The sequence below is a fragment of the Bos grunniens genome, chromosome X (assembly GCF_055505025.1).
Source record: "Bos grunniens cultivar Pamir isolate PY7600 chromosome X, Bosgru_T2T1.0, whole genome shotgun sequence".
Lineage (NCBI taxonomy): Eukaryota > Metazoa > Chordata > Mammalia > Artiodactyla > Bovidae > Bos > Bos grunniens.
The window spans coordinates 54660260-54682702 of record NC_141194.1 but is presented as its reverse complement, the minus strand read 5'-3'; the positions used below and the strand labels follow the sequence as shown (position 1 = coordinate 54682702).

Below are 22443 nucleotides of genomic sequence, written 5' to 3'. Positions count from 1 at the left end.
TGTATCATTTAAGACTTGTGTTTCCTTTTTTAAAATTAATTAATTAATTTTTTGGAGGCTAATTCCTTTTTTTTGATATTTATTTTTTAATATAAATTTATTGTTTTAATTGGAGGCTAATTACTTTACAATATTGTAGTGATTTTGCCATACATTGACATGGATTTGCCACAGATGTACATGTGTTCCCCATCCTGAACCCTCCTCCCTCCTGCCTCCCCATCCCATCCCTCTGGGTTATCCCAGTGCACCAGCCCCTAGCACCCTGTCTCATGCCTTGAACCAGGACTGGCGATCCATTTCAGATATGATAATATACATGTTTCAATGCCATTCTCCAAAATCATTCCACCCTCGCCTTCTCCCACAGAGTCCATAAGACTGTTCTATACATCTGTGTCTCTTTTGCTGTCTAGCATACAGGGTTATCATTACCATCTTTCTAAATTCCATATATATGCGTTAGTATACTGTATTGGTGTTTTTCTTTCTGGCTTACTTCACTCTGTATAATCGGCTCCAGTTTCATCCACCTCATTAGAACTGATTCAAATGTATTCTTTTTAATGGCTGAGTAATATTCCATTGTGTATATGTACCACAGCTTTCTTATCCATTCATCTGCTGATGGACATCTAGGTTGCTTCCATGTCCTGGCTATTATAAACAAACAAAGCAACTGACAAAGAATTAATCTAAAAAATATACAAGCAACTCATGAAGCTCAATTTCAGAAAAATAAATGACCCAATCAAAAAATGGGCCAAAGAACTAAACAGACATTTCTCCAAAGAAGACATACAGATGGCTAACAAACACATGAAAAGACGCTCAACATTACTCATTATTAGAGAAATGCAAATCAAAACCACAATGAGGTACCATTTCACGCCAGTCAGAATGGCTGCTATCCAAAAGTCTACAAGCAGTAAATGCTGGAGAGGGTGTAGAGAAAAGGGAACTCTCTTACACTGTTGGTGGGAATGCAAACTAGTACAGCCACTATGGAGAACAGTATGAAGATTCCTTAAAAAACTGGAAATAGAACTGTCATATGACAATGTTCATCGCAGCACTCTTTATAATAGCCAAGACTTGTGTTTCCTTATTAACTTTCTGTATTGATGATCTGTCCATTGTTGTGAGTGGGGTGTTAAAGTCTCCTACTATTATTTTGTCACTGTTAATTTCTCCTTTTATGTCTGTTAGTGTTTGTCTTATGTATTGAGGTGCTCCTTTGTTGGGTGCATAGATATTTACAATTGTTACGTCTTCCTCTTGGATTGATCCCTTGATCATTATGTAGTGTCCTTCCTTATCTCCTGTAATAGTCTTTATTTTAAGGTCTGTTTTGTCTGATATGTGGATTGCTACTCCAGCTTTCTTTTGCTTACCATTTGCATGGAATATATTTTTTCATCCTCTCACTTTCAGTCTATATATGCCTTTAGGTCTGAAGTGGGTTTCTTGTAGACAGTAAATATATGAGTCTTGTTTTTGTACCCATTCAGCCAGTCTGTGTCTTTTGGTTGAAGCATTTAATCCATTTACATTTAAAGTTATTATCGATATATATGTTCCTATTGCATTTTCTTAATTGTTTGGGGTTGATTTTATAGACCTTTTTTCTTCTCTTGTATTTTTTGACTATATAAGTCCCTTTAACATTTGTTGTAAAGCTGGTTTGGTGGTACTGAATTCTCTTAACTTTTGCTTGTCTGAAAAGCTTTTTATTTCTCCATCAATTTTGAATGAGATCCTTGCCAGGTACAGTAATCTTGGTTGTAGATTTTTCCCTTTCAATACTTTAAATATATCCTGCCATTCCCTTCTGGCCTACAGAGTTTCTGCTGAAAAATCAGGTGTTAAGCATATGGGGTTTCCCTTGTACGTTACTTGTTGCGTCTCCCTTGCTGCTTTTAATATTCTTTCTTTGTGTTTAGTCGTTGTTAGTTTTTTTAGGATGTGTCTTGGTGTGTTCTCCTTGGGTTTATCCTGTATGGGACTCTGTGCCTCTTGGATTTGATTGACTATTTCCTTTTCCATGTTGGGGAAATTTTCAGCTATAATCTTTTCAAAAAATTTCTCATACCCTTTCTTTTTCTCTTCTTCTTCTGGGACCCCTATAAATTCAAATGTTGATGCGTTTGATATTGTCCCAGAGGTCTCTGAGACTGCCCTCAGTTCTTTTCATTCTTTTTACCTTATTCTGCTCTTCAGAAATTATTTCCACCATTTTATCTTCCAACTCACTGATTCGTTCTTCTGCTTCAGATATTCTGCTATTGATTCCTTCTAGAGTATTTTAAATTTCAGTAATTGTGTTGTTTGTCTCTGTATGTTTATTCCTTAATTATTCTGAATCTTTGTTAATTGATTCTTGCATTTTCTGCATTTTTTCAAGGTTTTTAATCATCTTTACTATCATTATTCTGAATTCTTTTTCAGGTGGTTTGCCTAGTTCCTCTTCATTTATTTGGACTTCTGTGTTCCCAGTTTGTTCCTTCATTTGTGTAGTATTTCTCTGCCTTTTCATTATTTTTTTAACTTACTGTGTTTGAGGTCTCCTTTTCCCAGGCCTCAAGGAAAGTTGAATTCTTTCCTTGAAGAAGGTGGAAGTCTTTCTTCCTTTTGGTTTCTGCCCTCCTAATGTTGGTCCAGTGGTTTGTGTAAGCTTCATATAAAGTGAGATTTGTGCTGAGTTTTTGTTTGTTTGTTTCTTTTTCCTCTGATGGGCAAGACTGAGTGAGGTGGTAATCCTGTCTGCTGATGATTAGGTTTGTATTTTTGTTTTGTTTGTTGTTTAGATCAGGCATCCTGCACAGGGTGCTACTGGTGGTAGTTTGATACTGGGTCTTGTATTCAAGTGGTTTCCTTTGTGTGAGTTCTCACTATTTGATACTCCCTAGGGTTAGTTCTCTGATAGTCTATGGTCTTGGAGTCTCACAGCTTGATCTCTGGTCAGGAATGAAGATTCTACAAGTGGTTTGTTATGGCATTAAGTGAGATTAAAACAAATATCCAAAAACGAGAAACCAAAGATGAACCCTAGACAAATGGCAGTTACAAAATCAGGCAAATAATAATTAAAATAATGGAATATACACATATACATATACACCCATGAGCAAAATCAAAACAGTCCAACAAAAATAAAGTACAGTAGATTGACCAGCAAACAAAGGAAGTCAAAAATTATATCTACCAATTAAAAACAAAACTAACTAAAGCACAAACTGGAAAACTAAAGCAAGGTGCCAAGTGGGGAATAAAGCAATGAAAAGAAAACTAACAAATATGTTGAGTGGAAAGGAAAGAAAGAAAAGTAAGAAAGAATAGATATGCAAGGTTAAATAGAGGTAGATGAAGAAGATTTATATACATTAAAGATTAACTGTAAGGGGAAAAGAACAGTAGGAAAGGCAAATAAAGGAATAAATGTAGAAAAAATATAATAGATTTAAAAAATTAAAATTATAAAAAAGAAAAGAAAAAAATGGAAGAAGAAGAAGAAAAAAAAAAAGGAAAACTCCACAGAATTGCAAAAGCCCAACATAGAGACAGAGGTTTATAACAACAACAAAAAGTGTGACTGAATATACACATATACATATACACCCATAAGCAAAATCAAAACAGTCCAATAAAAATAAAGTATAATAGACTGACCCAATGAACAAAGGAAACCAAAAACTATATCTACCAGAACAAAACTAACTAAAGCACAAACTGCAAAACAGTTTCCACAAACTAGAAAACAAAAGCAAGGTGCCAATTGGGGAATAAAGCAATTAAAATAAAACTAACGAATATGTTGAGAGGAAAAGGGAGAAAGAAAAGAAAAAATAGATATGCAAAGTTAAATAGAGGTAGATAAAGAAGATTTATAAACATTAAAGATTAAGTGCAAGGGGGAAAGACCAGTAGGAAAAGCAAACAAAGGAATAAATGTAGAAAAAATAATAATAGGTTTAAAAAATTAAAAATTAAAACAAAAAAGAGGAAAAAAAAGTAAAACTCCACAGAACTGCAAAAGCACAACATAGGGGTAGAGGTTTATAACAACAACAAAAAAATGTGAGTGAGGGAAAAAAAAAGCTCAAAAGCTTAATTGTATTTGTTAGTGTTAATAAAATTGACAACTAAACAACGGGGGGTGGGGAGAGAAAAAAAAAAAAAAAGAAAATCCAAAAGAATCTACAGAACAAGTCAAAAAATAAGAATAATAAATGTTTTTCTTGAGTCACTGCTGTCAGAGTCCTTTCCCTCCCTGGGAGTCCACCTTACCTCCTAGGATGCCCTCCAACACTGTGCTGATCTCTGAACCTGCTGTGGGGGCAGCTCAGGTTCTAATCTGGTCTAACTCCTGTGTGTTCTTGCCTTCAATGTCCACAGCTATCAGAACTAGTGCGTTTTCTTTTGTGGGAGCTCTCAGTGTCCTTTTATATATTCTATAGACACAGAGTCTGCCTAGTTGATCCTGTGGATTTAATCTGAAGCTTGTACAGCTGGTGGGAAGGTTTTGGGCCTTCTTCCTTAGCCACACTGCCCCTGGGTTTCAATTGTGATTTTATTTCCACCTCTACATGTGGGTCGTCCACTGGGGTTTGCTCCTGAGGCTGCCCTGGAGGACTTGGGTTTGTCTCTGTGAGGGCCAGGTGTAGAGGTGGTGCAGTTGCTTGGGTTGCAGGGGTTCTGGCAGTACAAGGTACTCAAGGGGCTTGGTGGCCAGGGCAGCAGGAAATATAGTGCTCTAGAAGGGTATGGCAACCAGTATTGGCCAATATGCTCCAGTATTCTTGCTTGGAGAACCCCCGTCCCTGATAAAGAAGCCTGGCAGGCCACAGTCTACAGCATTGTAAAGAGTCAGACACAACTGAAATGACCCTGTGCGCATAGATGCAAGACTTATTTTGCCTGTGGCAGCTCTGCCCCAGTGAGAGTTGAGTGTGAAGGTGGTGCAGCTGCTTGGCTTGTGGGGACCCCGCTGGTGCTAAGCATGCAGGGACATAGACTGCCTCCTCTGCAGTAGTTGTGGCCCTATCAGAGTCTTTTTTCCAGCCTCTTGTAGCTGGCAATCAGAAGGCCACTTTGGCAAGTCTTTCTCCATAGCTCCACCTGTTTGGGCACTTAGAGGGCTCCCTTGCCTGGGGTTCTTCTCTGTTGTTCAGCGTGTCAGGCACATAGAGTGGCCCCCCTGGCTGGGGTCCTACTCTGTAGATTGGTGCATCAGGCACTTAAGGGGGCACCCTGGGTGGGGTTCTACTCTGTAGTTCAGTGCTCAGGCATTTGCTGGGCCAGCCTCCCTATCGTTCAACTGCCAGTGCTGTGTTGTGGGGAGTAAGAGGCTGTGGTGATGGCTCTACCACCTACACGTGACTCAGCAGTATTGCCTTGCTTCCATGGCTGCCTGGCTTTCCTCCACTGGCATTTCCCATCACAATCTCCTCCCTCACATCCCCTTGATCCATCTCTCTGCACTCAATAGCAGCCCTCACCCTGGGATTGCTCCACAATACCGAAACTCCGGCTCCCAGCCACTGCACCTTCCAGGGGACCAGCGTGCCTGTCTGGGGTATATATGGCTGCAGCAAGGACTGTCTGATTCTCATTCCATTTAGGCTGCCACAGATCAGCTGTTTCAGCCTTAAATGTTTCTCCTCTGACTCAGACAATTGCCCCATGTGGGGATCGGACCTCTGCTTCAATTCCCCTACCTGCAAAGGGCAGGTCCAGTCCTACTAACACTCCTGTTTTTCCCCCTAATTCCTTCATCCTACCAAGTTTTGCGTGGTTCTATTATTCTTTTCCACTGGTCAGTTACTCCTGTCTGCTCTCAGCTGGTGTTCTTCTGTGTCTGAAGGTGTATTCTTGATGAATCCGTGGAGAGAGATGTATTCCATGTCCACTTACTCCTTCGCCATCTTGTTCTCCCATTCCTACCTTTCTTAATGCCTTTGTCCATTACAGATTTATGATTTTAGGTCAGTATAGCAATATGAGAGAAAGGATGTGATAAGACTAGACAAATACTACCTTTCAGTCTTCTTGCTCAAGTGTTTAAACAGGTGGGACTTGTTCTCTCTCCCAACCTTGTCTAATATACTCTGCAAAAAAGGCTCAACGTGTTTTATATGTGCCCTCTAATTTTTGTGTGCCCTATAGCCCCATTTTGGGGACTCCTTGGCCTTGCTTTTCTTTTTCTCAGACTTTATATTTTTCTTGACGCACGGGGCCAGCAGCATCAGCGTTCCCTGGGACCTCGTTAGGAAATCTAATGGTCAGGTCCCACCTCATCCTTAAAGGAATCAAAAGTTGGGGGTGAGGTCAGGTAGGGGGCCTAGAAGTCTGTGTTTTAATGAACGCTCCAGGGGATTCTGATGCACTGTGAATTTGGAGAATTGGTTTAAATAACTTTAATAGAGATTTCTGTGTTCCACAGGATGGTTTTTAAGAGTAAAAGTTTCCTTATGCGTAAACTGCCCATTTAGTCTCCTTTGTTTTTTTTTAAACTTAATAGATCTTTTTTTAAAAAGTGGTTTCAGGTTTACAGAAAAATTGAGCAGAAAGTACAGAGAGTTCCCATATACTTTCCCCACTTCAGTTTCCTCTATTACTAATATCTTGCAGTTAATATAGTACACTTGTTATACTTGATGGGCCAATATTGATACATTATTATTAACTAAAGTCCAGAATTTCCCTGATAATTTCCCTGATAGCTCAGTTGGTAAAGAATCCACCTGCAATGCGGGAGACCTGGGTTCGATCCCTGGGTTGGGACGATGAGAAGGGAAAGGCTACCCGCTCCAGTATTCTGGCCTGGAGAATTCCATGGACTGTATAGTCCATGAAGATTGTATAGTCCATGGGGTCACAAAGAGTCAGACACGACTAAAACACTTTCACTTTTAACAAAGTCTGGAGTTTACCTTAGGATTCCCTCTTTGTGTTTCATATTCCATGGGTTTGAACCAATGTACCACGATTAGGGTGTCATACAGAATATCTTCACTGCCCTAAAAATCCTCTGTGCTTCGCCTGTTCATTACTCCCTCTTCCCACACCCCTGACAGCCACTGGTCATTTTACTGTCTCCACAGTTTTGCCTTTTCCAGAATGTCATATAGTTGGAATCATACATACATATAGCCTTGTCCAAATGGCTTCTTATACTTCTTTTAGAATGCATTCCATATCTTTGGGTGACTTGATAGCTCATTTATTTTTTTCACTAAATAAATTCCCATTTTAAAGTTAATAATATCCCATTTTCCCATTACTATGGTTTGTCTACTGAAGAACATCTTGGTTTTCCCTGGTTTTGACAATTATGTGTAAAGCTGCTATAAACATCTGTGTGCAGGTTTTGGTGTGGATGTAAAATTTCAAATCTTTTGGGTAAACACCAAGGTGCCTGATTGCTGAATCGTATAATAAGAGTGTTTTTAGTTTTGTAAGAAATTGTCAAACGGTCTTCCAAAGTGAGTGTGCTATTTTACATTCCCACCAACAATGAAGGAGAGTTTCTGTTGCAAAAAGTTATATTTTACTGCATATGACTTAATTCATTTTGTATCTTTCCATGGTCAGAAATAACTTTGTCTATCCACCACATCTGGGATGAATATAATATTCTGTGTTCTTTTTAAAATCAACTCTAAAGATTTTCACTTGTAACTTATTGTTGTGTGGTATATGTTATAATTGTATATTGTTTTCCATTTTGATATCTAGCAGTCCCTCAACTGTTTACTAAAAAGTGATTGAATCTGTTCTTATATTTGCTTTTGCTTGCTTTGCATTACTTTTGATTTATCATTTATTAAGTTTTAGAAACAGAACATATCCATTGGTAGAATCTCTATTCTTAATCCAGTGCTGTAAAGTTTTGGTGATTGTTTCTTTGTACAAGATTAAATGCTGATCGGTTGTTTGCTATATTTACTTTTAAGAAAATATATATACTAGTAACCATGCCTACTTATTCTTCCAGGTGAAGTTCACTATCAGTCTTTCAAGTTATCTAAAGAATGCCATGGGGACTCTAGATTAATATATAGTTGTGATACAATTCAGAATTCAAGTTAGTGTCTGTTTCATTCTTACTGTATTTAAACTTTCTATCTAAGAACATGATGCATGTCAATTTATGTCATTCTTTTTTCCCTCATACTTGGATTTTATAAATTTTAAGGTAATATTTTGTTTCAAGATTATGTCTCTATCATAAATACATTTCAGGGGTAAAGAATCTTCCTGTGATGCAGAAGATGCAGGATACCTGGGGTTCAATCCCTGGGTAGGGAAGATCCCCTGGAAGAGGGTGTGGCTACCCACTCCAGTATTCTGCCTAGAGAATCTCATGGACAGAGAAGCCTGGCGGGCTACAGTCCATAGGGTCGCAAAGAGTCGGACACAACAGAAGCGAGTGAGCATGCAGCACATTGTGTTTCAAGATTATGTCTCTATCATAAATAAATTATTATATTTTCTAGTTCTGTGATAGTTCATGGGAATGCAGTTGTTTTGTTTACCTTATAATTTCTGAATTCATTTGTTACTTTTAGTTATTTTTAGCTAATATTCTTAGAGTTGTATAAATTTCCATTCATGTAATCCAAACATCAAAATTGGATATGTATTCCTTTCCTATATACGTTCTTCACTTTTTTCCTCTTAAAGTTTTATCTTACCATGTTAAATATACTAGGTAGCAGGAGGCATCATTGTCATCCTGTATTAAGGGGAATGAGATTTTGCTTCTTGGTTTTAATTTAAATATTCTGTATCATGTTAAGAAACAAATTTTCCTCCTGGAATATTTTTAAAAATATTTCAATCTGGAATAACTATAATTTTTAAAAAATACATTATTGACATCTGTTGAGATGATTATGTTATGGCCTTTTAAAAATCTATTAATCTGATAAATGATGTTGATAGATCCCTTGTGGTATCAATCTGTGTACTTAGAATAAACTCTCCTTATTTATAGTAGGCAAACCTTTCAATGTAATGCTGTATTCAGTTTCTTAAAGTTGATTTGGTGTTTTATGCATATATTGCAAAGTGAGAGTGATCTATAAATTTTGACTGGTTTCTCAAGGACAAGTGGCAGGCTCTTGTCCTTGACCTTCAGGGTGCTTCTCTAGCTATCTTGTTTGTCACTCTCTTGAAAGTCTTCCTCTAACAGGATTCTATGGTATTTGAAGAATCTCTGTGGGAATTCCCTGGTGGTTCGGTGGTTAGGACTCTGCAATTTCACTGCAGGGTGTGCAGCTTCCATCTTTGGTTGGTGAACTAAGATCCCAAGCCTCATGGTGGTGGTGTTAGTCACTCAGTCATGTCCGACTCTTGCAACCACAGACTGTAGCCCGCCAGGCTCCTCTGTCCATGGAATTCTCCAGGGAAGAATACTGGAGTGGGTTGCCATTTCCTTTTCCAGAGGATCTTCCTGCCCCAGGGATTGAACCCAGGTCTCCTGCATTGCAGACAGATTCTTTCCTGTCTGAGCTACAGGGAAGTCTAAGCCTTATGGCACAGCCAGAAACAAAACAAAACAGAATCTTTGAGAAATGCTAACAGAAGGTAGCATGTTACATTTCTCAAGTTTTTAAAGCCCCTTTAATAAATTATCTACTTACCAATGTCTTATGCCCTTTCTTCTGTTGGGATTCAGTTGCAATAATTTGAACAATCTCTTTATATATCAAAGCTAATTGTCTTTTGGAAAAGTATTTATAGGAAGTACTAGTTTGTTGTTTACTTCACTTCCACTTCCTTTATCTATCAGCATAGTCTCATCTGACTGTTTTGTCCTCTTCTTCCTTCTTAGCAATCGTGAGTATTGCCCAAGTATGGTTTATGCATTCTGTGTTTTTTCTCTCCTTTAACAATTCTCAAAGAGTGGTCTGGGCTTCCTGAGCCCAAGAGGTCTACAAAGGGATAGCCAGTCAAAACTATTTTCATACTAATATTAAGACCCTCTTTCCCCTTTTCATTCTCGTTTTCTCAAGAATGTTCAGTGGAATTTTCTAGAGGTTGTATGACAGGTTCCCATGTCATTGCTCTGATGGCAAATCGAATATGTGTCCTCTTAAGGCAAACATTAAAAATATTTATGGAGGACTTCCCTGGTGGTCCAGTGGCTAAGACTCCATGCTCCCAATTCAGGGGACCCAGATTCAATCCCTGGTCAGATAACTAGATCCCACATGCTACAACTAAAATATCCTGCATGTTACAACTAAGACCTGGTGCAGCCAAATAAATCGTACTAAAAAAAGAGGTTTGTGGGGATTCCTTGGTGGTCCAGTGGTTAGGACATTGCGGTTCCACTATGGGGCGGAGGGTGGGGGGTTGGGGGGGGGGGCCTGGTCAGGGAACTAAGATCCTGCAAGCCATGTGGTACAACCAAAAATATAAAAAATAAATAAATTTGTAAATACAAAATTAAAAGGATTTGCAAAATACCTCTCACTAACTTTTTTTTAATATAGTTTTCCCCCCAAAGTTAATGTTAACATATAATGGGATGAGTTTGTTATATTTAAATACATTAATAAATATTTATTTTAAATATTTCTGGGTTTGATTTCTAATTCAGTAAATATCTGTAGATATTAATAGACTCCTTATAAATAAAAGTTCTTTAGGTCCCTCAATAATTTTGAACATTAAAGGGATCCTGAGACCAAAAGGTTTGAGGACTGCTGTTTTTTTACTGCCTGTGCGGAGTCCTGTATTTTCTCTTAACACCTACTCAACTGTGAGGGTGACTCCCACGTGAAGACCACACTGTGAGAAGAAGCACTATTATTTCCTCCTGGGATTTTTACTTAAAATTTTGACAGGTAGAGAAGGTGCCTTGGGTTAAGGATTGGCCCAAACCTCTGAAATAAGGCACCTCAACTAATATAATGCTAGGAAATACCTGTGCTTCTTATTTAATCAAATTTAGACAGTAACTGTTTATTCCCTCATATGATATACATATGCTTCTTCTATCATCCTCTATTTTTTATTTATATAATAGTTTTCTATTGTTTACTTTTTAACCTTGACAATGTACTTAAGTCTCTACTGTCCTCTTAACACTTGAAAATAATTCTTGACTTTCTAATAAAGTGATCTTTTTATTCTTACTTTTTCCTTTGCTACACTACCTTTATGTCCTTCTTTCATCTGCTACTTTTACTCTGATATTCTCTCCTGTAAATGCTACCCATTGTTCTAAATTATAGACTAACTGTAAAAGCTGAAAATAAATAGATGTCAACAACATCAACAAAAAAGAAATAAGGCACCTCAGAAACTACTATCCAAGATTTGCATTTCATTTCTGCCTCTCAAAGTAACTAAATCAGGAATTGAAGTATAAACTAGATTATTTACTGAGTTCTGTCTTTGAGTCAAGTACTTAGTAACAAAGATTTAAGTCACTTTGTCCTCAAGTAGTTCAAAATATAGTAGGCAGAAAAAGGGTGATTTTATGTATGTGCTAGTTCTTAACCACCTTCAAGGTTATTCTTAGGGATGAGTTAATGTTCTTTCTGTTAATGATAAGACAATACTTGTGTTGTGCTGTGCTTAGTTGCTTATTCATGTCCAACTCTTTGGGACTTCATGGACTGTAGTCCACCAGGCTCCTTTGTCCATGGGGATTCTCCAGGCAAGAATATTTAAAAAGAATGTATATATGTGTATAACTGAATCACTTTGCTGTACAGCAGAGTGGCACAACATGGTACATCAACTATATTTAAATTTTTTAAAAAGATGCTGTTAATAGTATGCCATACCACCAATTAGCACCATCTCACCCCATCCCTACCTGGCTCTTTCAGTGCAACTGTTGGGAATATTTTCTCTTCCTCCTTTCCTTCGCGCCTTCCTCCTCCATCCCAAATCACCTACATTGAAACTGGAAGTAGCAAACTGCCTTCGTAGTCCTTTCATCCTCTCTTTTCCAGTCCGCTGCTGCCACCACACTTACTTCCTAAAATTATTTTTTTCATACTGCTCCTCAAAACCTAAGGAGACTCCATTTTGGCTTCCCAGGCACTTCGTGATCTCTCTCCATCCATGTGCTCACAGACAGTCACCCTGTCCTTTGTTGTTGTTGTTGTTTAGTTGCCAAGTCATGTCTGACTCTTGCGACCCCATGGACTGTAGCCCGCCAGGCTCCTCTGTCCATGGGATTTCCCAGGCAAGAATACTGGAATGGGTTGCCATTTCCTTCTCCAGGGGATCTTCCCGACCCAGGGATTGAACCTGCGTCTCCTACATTGCAGGTGGATTCTCTATCAGCTGAACCACAAGGGAAGCCCAAGAATACTGGAGTGGGTAGCCTATCCCTTCTCCAGGGGAATCGAACTGGGGTCTTCTGCATTGCAGACAGATTCTTTACCAACTGAGCTATTACTCCCCGACTAGATCACAAATTCCTTGAGAGCAGTGACAGGGTAACAAATGCTTTTTGTATCCTTAATCCTCTTCCCTCATAGTTGAAGGCATAGATTTATTGAGTGTTGGCTACATAAATATGTTGATTGGCTAACACCCTTCCTCCCCAACTAGAATCCTCCTCAAATAAGCGTTTATTGAATACCTTCTCTGGAACAACACTAGAGTTGTTGAGACAACAGAAGTGAGAAGGACATGGTGTAGTCACAAGACTCAAGTGGAAGAGATTATGCAATCAGCATAGATGTCTGAACAAAGGGGGCTTTGAGGGAAAAGCGTGTTTGAGCTGGCCCTAGATGGATTGAAGGGGATTTCACCAGGCTGAAAAGAGGATGGCGGCTGGATGGGATTTCAGCTAGAATATCTGGACCTGATGAACAAAGGCATGGAGATGTAGAAGTACAGGGCCTATGTGGAGTATAACAAATCTGTGGCAAGAGATAAGTGCGTCTGGAAAGATGGGATCTAGCTTTGATAGGGCTCTGAATGCCATGCTAAAAAAAAAATGTAAACTTGACCCAGAGGCAGTGGGAACCAGCTTGTGATTTTTTAAGCAAGAAGGTGACAAAAGGCACTGAAAGTGTCAGCTATATAATGCAGATATCAACCAAACAACATTTTTCCTTGTTTACCCTCCCCTATAGCCCTCCATTGTGTGACAAGCCCTATAGTAATCCATTAGTTGGGATAATAAAACAAATCCCCTTTGTTCCTGGTCTACCCTAAATTCTGGCTGACCTCACGTGTGTGACCATCTAGAGATCTGATTTATTCCAGATGTACCATTCTCTGGACTGTATCTCATAGTGAAGCCCCAAAATATTATGGAGAGAGCAATAGGCTTGGAGTTAAACTAAATGCAGGATCAAATCTCAACTGTAGGAACTTTATAGTATTTCCTCAGTATTCTGCTGCCTTAACTTTTCCTATGGAACTGTTTTATATCTGCAAAATAAAACCAAAAACTACCATAATGTATTATCCACAGGCAAGACACCACTTTGATTTTTACTGATTATGGTTATTTTCTCTGTTGAACCCCCAGTCTGTTGCATCTGTTTTGCTTGATCTGCTTGGTTCTTATACTTTTCTTTTGTTGATACTTTATTTCTCTATACTTACTAAGGAAGCACTTTATAACCCAAACACTGAACCAGATAACTGCTGCAGGAAATGTTTGAAATGAGGCAGCTCAATTTAGCCAAATTGTTCTGTGTCAGTGGGTTACAGGAAGGAGTTTGTAAGGCCCCTATGGGGAAATGGAAAAGTTTTCCAGCTTCTCCTTTGTTGAGTCTTCATCTTGTAGTGTCATTATTTTGTTTTAATGAATTCCCAGAACAATAGGTACACCCTCCAAAAATATGACTACAGGACATATTCCAAAGCCAAATATAAATTATTTTTGGACTCCTCATACTTTTTCTTCCTATGATTTGTGTGGCTAATGTAGAATTGCTGGAACTGTGTATTTTAAATCATTTCCTGGATGAAACATGTAACCAGTGAAGAGAGAGGGAAAGGATTCTGCATCGTTTTACAAATTTTTTTGCCTGCTTTTCAGTGCTAGTCACTGGAATTCATGGGTGTTGGATGAATTTAAACAGAAAGAAAATCTCTCGAGTTCTTCTCATCAGCTAAAAGGGTGCTCATTTTCTGTTAAGATTTCTAGAAACCTGGAATACCTACTGTTAAGATTGAGTGCTTTTATAGGTTTGTTGAATATAGTAAATCCCTGAGTTAGACAAATATTAAGTGCAGATATTGACTCTGATGCTATCTACATTTAAAAGGGAAAGTTGATGTGAGGGGTGAGGGCAAGGAACATGCCTTGTTTGGAGGTTATTATTTGTATTTAGGTTAAGGTTATCTCTGCTTGTTTCTGATCTTCATCCTGTTGGGTCTGAAACAGCAAAAGAAGTGTATAGGGAGTTCTTGGGAATTTAGTTTCTGGAGCTTAAGATAGAGATGAGAGCTAGAGATAGTAGGTTTCCTTAAAGAATAAGGATACTCAGGATAAGGCACTGAAATCTGTTATCTCAGTCAGATCCAGAGCAAAGTAGAGAAACTGTTTTTTCTTCAATAAAGAGTAAAGACAGTTCTTCCTGAATGACAGAAGGGAAGACTGAGAGATTCAGTTTCCTATGTGTCCTTCTTGTTGTTCAGTCACTAAGTTGTATCCAACTCTTTGCAACCCCATGGATGGCAGCATGCCAGGCTCCTCCATCCTATATTATCTCCCAGAGTTTGCTCAAATTCATGTTCATTGAGTCGGTGTTGCCATCCAACCATCTCATCTTCTGCTGATCCCTTCTCCCTTCTGCCTTCAGTCTTTCCCAGCATCAGGGTCTTTTCCAGTGAGACAGTTCTTTGCATCAGGTGGACAAAGTATTGGAGCTTCAGCATCAGTCCTTCCAATGAATATTCAGGGTTGATTTCCTTTAGGATTGACTGGTTTGATCTCTTTGCTGTCCAAGGGACTCTCAAGAGTCTTCTCCAGCACCATAATTTGAAAGCATCGTTTCTTGGACACTCAGCCGCCTTTATAGTCCAACTGTCACATCCATACATGACTACTGGAAAAACCATAGCTTTGACTAGACAGACCTTTGTCAACAAAGTGATGTCTCTGCTTTTTAATATGCTGTCTAGGTTTGTCATACATAGCTTCTATTCCAAGGAGCAAGTGTCTTTTAATTTCATGGCTTCAGCCACCGTCTGCACTGATTTTGGAGCCCAAGAAAATAAAATCTGTCACTGCTTCCACTTTTTCTCCTTCTATTTTCCATGAAGTGATGGAACCAGAAGCCATGATCTTAGTTTTTTGAGTGTTGAGTTTCAAGCCAGCTGTTTCCCTCTCCTCTTTAACTATCATCAAGAGGCTCTTTAGTTCATCTTCACTTTCTGCCATTAGAGTGGTATAATCTCCATATCTGAGGCTGTTGATATTTATCCTGGTAAATCTCGATTCCAGCTTGTGATTCATCCACCCTGGCATTTTGCAGGATGTACTCTGCATATAAGTTAAATGAGCAGGGTGACAATATACAGCCTTGACATATTCCTTTCCCAGTTTTGAACCAGTCCGCGTTTCTGTCTTCAGTTCGAACTATTGTTTCTTGACCTGCATACAGGTTTCTCAGGAGGCAGGTCAGGTGGTCTGGTATTCCCATCTCTTTCAGAATTTTCCACAGTTTGTTGTGATCCACCCAGTCAAAGGCTTTAGTGTAGTCAGTGAAGCAGAAGTAGATATTTTTCTGGAATTCCCTTGCTTTTCCTCTGATCCAGTGGATGTTGGCAGTTTGATCTCTGGTTTCTCTGCCTTTTCTAAATCCAGCTTGTACATCTTGAAGTTCTTAGTTCATATAATACTTAAGCCTCTCTTGAAAGATTTTGAGGATAACCTTGCTAGCATATGAAAAGAGTGCAATTGCATTGTTATTTGAACATTCTTTGGCATTGCTTTTCTTTGAGATTGGAATGAAAACTGACCTTTTCTAGTCCTGTAGCCACTGCTGAGTTTTCCAAATTTGCTAGCATATGCAGTGCAGCACTTTTTATAGCATCATCTTCTAGGATTTGAAAATAGTTCAGCTGGAATTCCATCACCTTCACTAGTTTTGTTTGTAATGATGCTTCCTAAGGCTTACTTGACTTCAAACTCCAGGATGTCTGGCTCTAGGTGAATGACCACACCGTCATGGCTATCTGGATCATTAAGACCTTTTTGGTACAATTTTTCTGTGTATTCTTGCCACCTCTTCTTAATCTTTTCTGCTTCTGTTAAGTCCTTACTGTTTTTGTCCTTTATTGTGCCTTCTTGGAACTACATTGCCTTCTTTTTTTTTTTGTTTTTTTCTACATTGCCTTCTTGCATTTCTTTCTCTTTGAGTAGGTTTTGTTCACTACCTCCTGTACAATGTTACAAACCTTTGTCCATAGTTCCTCTAGTACTCTATCAGGTCTAATCCCTTGAATGTATTCATCACCTCCACTGTATAATCCTAAGGGATTTGATTTAGTTCCTGTCTGAATGGCCTGGTGTTTTCCCTACTTTCTTCAATTTGAGCCTGAATTTTGCAATAAGGAGCTCATGATCTGAGCCACAGTCATCCCCAGGTCTTGATTTTGCTGACTGTATAGAGGTTCTCCATCTTTGACTGCAAATAATATAATCAGTCTGATTTTGGTGTTGTCCATCTGGTGATGTCCATGTGGAGAATTGTCTCTTGTGTTACATGGTAAGGGTAGCAGTGCATTATATCTGGAGGGTAACTGAATATGTTAAATAATTTGCATGTCTATATTATTTAAATAATAACATAAAATAAGACATATGAATAAATGGTAACCCAAAAGGTGAAGACTACCTAAATGTCTAGCAACTGATAAATGAATCAATAAAATGTGGTATATCCATACAATGAATATTATTTAGTTCTGAAAAGAAATGTAGACTGATATATATTACAGCATGGTTGAGCCTTGAAAAAAATGTGAAAGAAGCCAGACACAAAGGGCCACATATTATATGGTTATATTTATATGGAATATCCAGAATTAGCAAATCCACAGACAGAAAGAAAATGGAGGTTATAAGGAGCTGGGGTAAGAGGGAGAAGGGAAGTTATGTTTATTGCATAGTGAGTTTCTGTGTGAGATGATGAAAAATTTCTGGAAATGAAGAGTGATGATGATTGCATGTCATTGTAAATGTGCTGAATGCTATCAAATTGTCAGTTTAAAGTGGTTTAAGTGGTAAATTTTGTTATGTGTATATACCACAATAAAAAAGGAATAAGCAGTAAGGGGTTTGGAACTCACTGTAATAAACCTGTTTTTCTTTTTTGCGCAGGAGCCATGGATCACAGAGGCTTTCATCAGGGAAGTTTCAATAGCTTCCAAAGTAGCTCCAGTGATGAAGACTTGATGGACATACCAGGGACAGCCATGGATTTCTCCATGAGAGATGATGTTCCTCCTTTAGATGGAGAAATAGAAGGTATTATTACTCCTGATGATAATTTATCTTTTTCAAAATTATTTCTAATGTATATACAATAGCATTAATTTATCTACTTGTACCCAATCCTATGAGTTTTAACATGTGCTTAGATTACTTGTAACCCCTCCCACCAACAAGATATAGAATAGTTCAACAATTCCAAAGAATTCCTTCTTATTACCTTTTGCACTCAGACCTTCCCTACCCCCAACCCCTGGTAACCACTGATTTGTTCTCTGGCCCATAGTTTTTCCTTTTCGAGAATGTCATGTACATGGAGTCACATAGTATATCAACTTTTTATTTTGCATTTTTGTGCTGGGTCTTCGTTGCTGCGTGTGGGCTTTCTCTAGTTGAGGCGTGTGGGGCTGCTCTTCGTCATGGTGCATGGGCTTCTCATTGTGGTGGTTTCTCTTGTTGTGGTACACGGGCCCTAGAGCATGCAGGCTTAAGTAGTTGGAACTCTCGGTCTCTAGAGTGCAGGCTCAGTAGTTGTGGTGCACAGACTTAGTTGCTCTGCAGCCTGCGGGATCTTCCTGGACCAGGGATCAAACATGTGTCTCCTGCATTTGCAGGCAGATTCTTAACCACTGGACCACCAAGGAAGACCAGTATGTCCACTTTTGAGACTGACTTCATTTACTCAGCTTAATGCTTTGGAGATTCACCCAAGTTGTTCGTTCCTTGCTGAATAGTATACCCCAGAGTGAAATCACTGAATAATGTGATAAATGTGTGCTGAACTTTATAAGAAGCTGTTGAACCATTTTCCAGAGTGGCTGTACCATTTTGCATCTGAGCTAGCCACATTTGGTAGGTAGTTCCACTTGTCCTGCATTCTCCACAGCTGTTGGTATTTTCAATAATTTTTATTTTAACCATTCTAACAGCTATGTAGTGTTATCTCATGATGGTTTAATTTCATTTTCCTAATGGCTTATGATTTTCAACATCATTTCATGTGCGTATTTGCCAAATTTATATCCTCGTTGATGAAATGTCTGTTCAAATCCTTTCCCCCTTTCATAATTGTTTTTTTTTTTATTATCTGGAATATATTTATGAAAGGAGAATTCCTCTTATATATTGTTTGGTTATCCAGTAATGTCATTCTTTTCATTGGCTACATATAATTTCATGGGATAGATATAGCATAGTTTATTTAACTAAGCTTTTATTGATGCACATTTCAGTTGTTTACAATATTTTGCTATTTGTGTGTGTGTGTGATGTGTATCTTTTAAGTGTATGAGAGCATTTTTGTAGCATGAGTGTGTAAGAGTGTGTATTTCCCCACCACCTTACTGGTACTAAATACTATAATTATTTTTTTATCTTTACAATATGATGAAATAAATATATCCCCATTATTTTAATTTTTACTTTTTTAAATTATTGAGCTTGAGCATATTTTCATGTTTATTAACCATTTAAATTTCTTTTTCTGGGGAATTCCCTGGTGGTCCAATGGTTCAGACTTCACATTTTCACTGCCAGGAGCCTGGGTTCAGTCCCTGGTTGAGGAACTAAGATCCCACAAGCCCCATGACATGGACAAAAAAAAATTCTTTTTCTGAAAGTTTCCTGTTCATAAGATGTTCCTGTTTTTCTAATGGGCTATCTTATTTTTTTAATAAGAGCCCTTTATAGCTCAGTTGGTAAAGAATCTGCCTGCAATGCAGGAGACCCCGGTTTGATTCCTGGGCTGGGAAGATCCACTGGAAAAGGGATAGGCTACCCACTCCAGTATTCTTGGTCTTCCCTTGTGTCTTAGCTGGTAAAGAATCCACCTGCAATGTGGGAGACCTGGGTTTGATCCCTGGGTTGGGAAGATCCCCTGGAGAAGGGAAAGGCTATCCTCTTCAGTATTCTGGCCTGGAGAATTCCATGGACTAAGTCCATGGGGTCACAAAGAGTCAGACACGACTGAGCAACTTTCACTTCATATTATTATTCTTAATCTTTTGTCTAATGTAGGTTGAAAATATATTTTTTCTCTTCCTGGTTCGCCTTTGTTAGCTTTGTTTTTTTAATCTTCAAATATTTAAAATTTTGTATATAGCTAGGTATATAACCCTTTTGTATCTGCTTAGTTTCTTGTTATAATTAGAAAGGACTGTATCACTTTAAGATTAAATTATTTTTTTTAGTGGATAAATAAATTGTTTATTTCAGACCAAACATTTTTATGGCTCTAGGAAATCCCAAGAGTTTTTCAGACTTAGTAGTAGAATCAATTAAAGTATTTTCAGAACAGCATAGCATTTTTGTATGAACTGTCATATATAAATGTGTGTTTTTCATTAAAAAAAATCAGAAGTTCCTATGTGTAAGCTGCTTAAGAGGTGGACATTATAATCTTTAGCAAAGTGAATTTACTGCTTCATGTCTCTGAAAAGAAAATAATTATTTTAAAACATTATCAAGTAATATCAGATGAAAGGAAAGAGTCCTATTCAGATTCCAGCTACAGAGGCGATTTACTTACTCTACATCGTATTTTACAAAAGTCTCTAATATCAACATCCATTAAGACATGATAGGAGTAACTTTCACTGTTAGTCACTCAGTCATGTCTGACTCTTTATGACCCCATTAACTGTAGCTTCCCAGGCTCCTCTGTCCAAGGAGACAATAATTCTGGAGAAAGTAGCCATTCCCTCCTCCAGGGGATCTTCCCAACACAGGGATTGAACGCAGGTCTCCTGCCTAGCAGACAGATTCTTTACCATCTGAGCCACCAGGGAAGCCCTCTTTATCATTATCTAAAAGTCTCCAAGTTTGGCACAGTTTATGCATTTGATATAGAATGTAAGAAAAAGAGAAGAGTCAGGATTCCAAGATACCTTCCTTTTTTAAAAAAAGTTTTACATGAGCATCTAGATTAAATTTATGTACTTAAAACTGTTGTCTGTTTCTTTAAGTTACTGGGATTGCCATTCTCAAAGTGAAGTCAGGAGGCCAGAAACTACTGTCAGAATTCATTATTTAGCAAATTTGTGTTAAGGGCATATGACATTGCAGATATTTTTCTAGGTTCTGGGAATTAGGAAGGCTTTAAGGCACCATACCTGCCTTCATGAAGTTGATTCTAGCTAGCAGAAACATAACTATTTATGACAGTATCTATCTCTTAGAGTTGTTTTCAGGATTAAATGAGATAATAATATATAAAATGCTTATGTACCTGGTATCAAGTTAATGCTCAATAAAATGTTAGCTATCATCATCATTATTTTATGTCTATTATAACCCTATATTATAAGTGCTATAGCTCTTATAAGAACTTAGCAGAGGACGCATTCTGTGTGTGTGTGTGTATGTGTGTGTTTGTAGGACTGGAAAAAATTTCACAGAAAAGGTGTGTTTGAGAAGGGCCTTGGAAGATAAGTTACTAGGTAGGAGGAAGAGCATTCAAGGCAGAAAGTAAGCTTTTACAGAGCAGCAAACATATAGAGATATAAAATGGAAGATATAAGCCTAAATAAGTAAATTTGGGTCTTGAATGTCATGCTGAGAAGTTTGAATGAACTTTATTGTCACTGTGAGGACAAACTCTTTCACATACTCATCGAGTACCTGCTATGAACTGGGTACTGCTATAGGCACTAAGAATACAGTGGCCGGATTAACATAGATAAGATCCAAGCTGATCTGGAATTTAGATCTAGTTGGATAAATAAACAGACAGATTCTCTAGTTAATTATGACAATAGATGATAACCGAGAATAATACTGTGGTTGGAATGGTCAGGGAAGGCTTCTCTGAGGGGAGGCGAACAACTTGGGATGAATATACCAATATGAAAAACATGAATTCAAAAGGATAACAAGGGGCTTTCCTGGTAGCTCAGTGGTAAAGAATCTGCCTGCCAGTGCAGGAGACACAGGTTTGATCCCTGATCCAGAAAATCCCACATGACGTGGAGCAGCTAAGCCCTTGCACCACAACTATTGAGTCTGTGCTCTAGAGTCTGGGAGCCACAACTACTGAGCCTACACGCCCTACAGCCCCTGCTCTGCAACAAGAGAAATCACTGTAATGAGAAGCCCACACGCTGCAACTAGAGAGTAACCTCCACTCCCCGCAACTAGAAAAGAGCTTGCGCAGCAATGAAGACCCTGCAAAGCCAAAAATAAATGAATGAATAAATAAAACATTTAAAAAAAGATTAAGAAATTTGCCTGGTAAAGTTACCTCAGGGCAGTGACAGTAGAAGAGACCCCTGAATTTAAAGTTCATAAGAGGGAGGTACTCATAGCTTAGTATTTGGTGGGTTTTTCTATTTGCCTACTAATATAAAGGGACATTTGTGTATCATGTCCATTTATGTGTAGTTATAACCATAATGAATCAGTTATGTCAATTACTGGCTCTACTGAAGTGGTCAGTTAGGGTATCTGTTAACTAAAATTGGCTACCTCTACTTAAGCCTTCTGGTTAAACCAGAGTAGTTTAGTTATCATCATTGCTTTTAATGAAAAATGATTTCATATGGCATCTATATGACCAAAGCACTTTTTGTGTGTTCATATTGCTCTCAGTAGGTGATGGGGTGAATATCCATTATTCTCATTTAATAAACTAGAAAACTAAGGCAGGCAAGATTTTAACATTGCTTATGATTGTAGAATATGGTTTTACATGACTAGTCCTTCACTTTTCACTATCCTTCACAGCAAAATTACTACTTGTGGTTTCCAGAGTCTGACCATATAATAATGAAGCTATTTTCCATGAACCACGCACAAAAATCAGTCCACTTACAATACTCTGTAATGATATAATTTTCTTGCTTTGCTTTTTAGTTGTTCTTACTTTAATGTTTTCACACAGCATTTCCTAATGATCATGACAACAGCAATAGAAAAGAAAAGTCATAAAGTCCTTGATATTTGGTGGTGAAACTGTGCATAAAATATTACATTTTGAACCAGGCACAATAGCACATACTAAGAAGATTAGTTAAAAG

At 38.1% G+C, this 22443-nt stretch overlaps 1 protein-coding gene across 1 annotated transcript in view; it reads left to right on the top strand.

Moving 5' to 3' along the window:
* The window catches only part of CLCN5 (Cl-/H+ antiporter 5), a 183857-nt gene that overhangs the window by 114531 nt on the left and 46883 nt on the right, over nucleotides 1-22443 (top strand). Inside the window, exon 3 of the mRNA XM_086387007.1 lies at nucleotides 17321-17467. Coding sequence (XP_086243133.1) covers nucleotides 17321-17467 — 147 coding nt within the window. The remainder of the gene's footprint in view (nucleotides 1-17320; nucleotides 17468-22443) is intronic.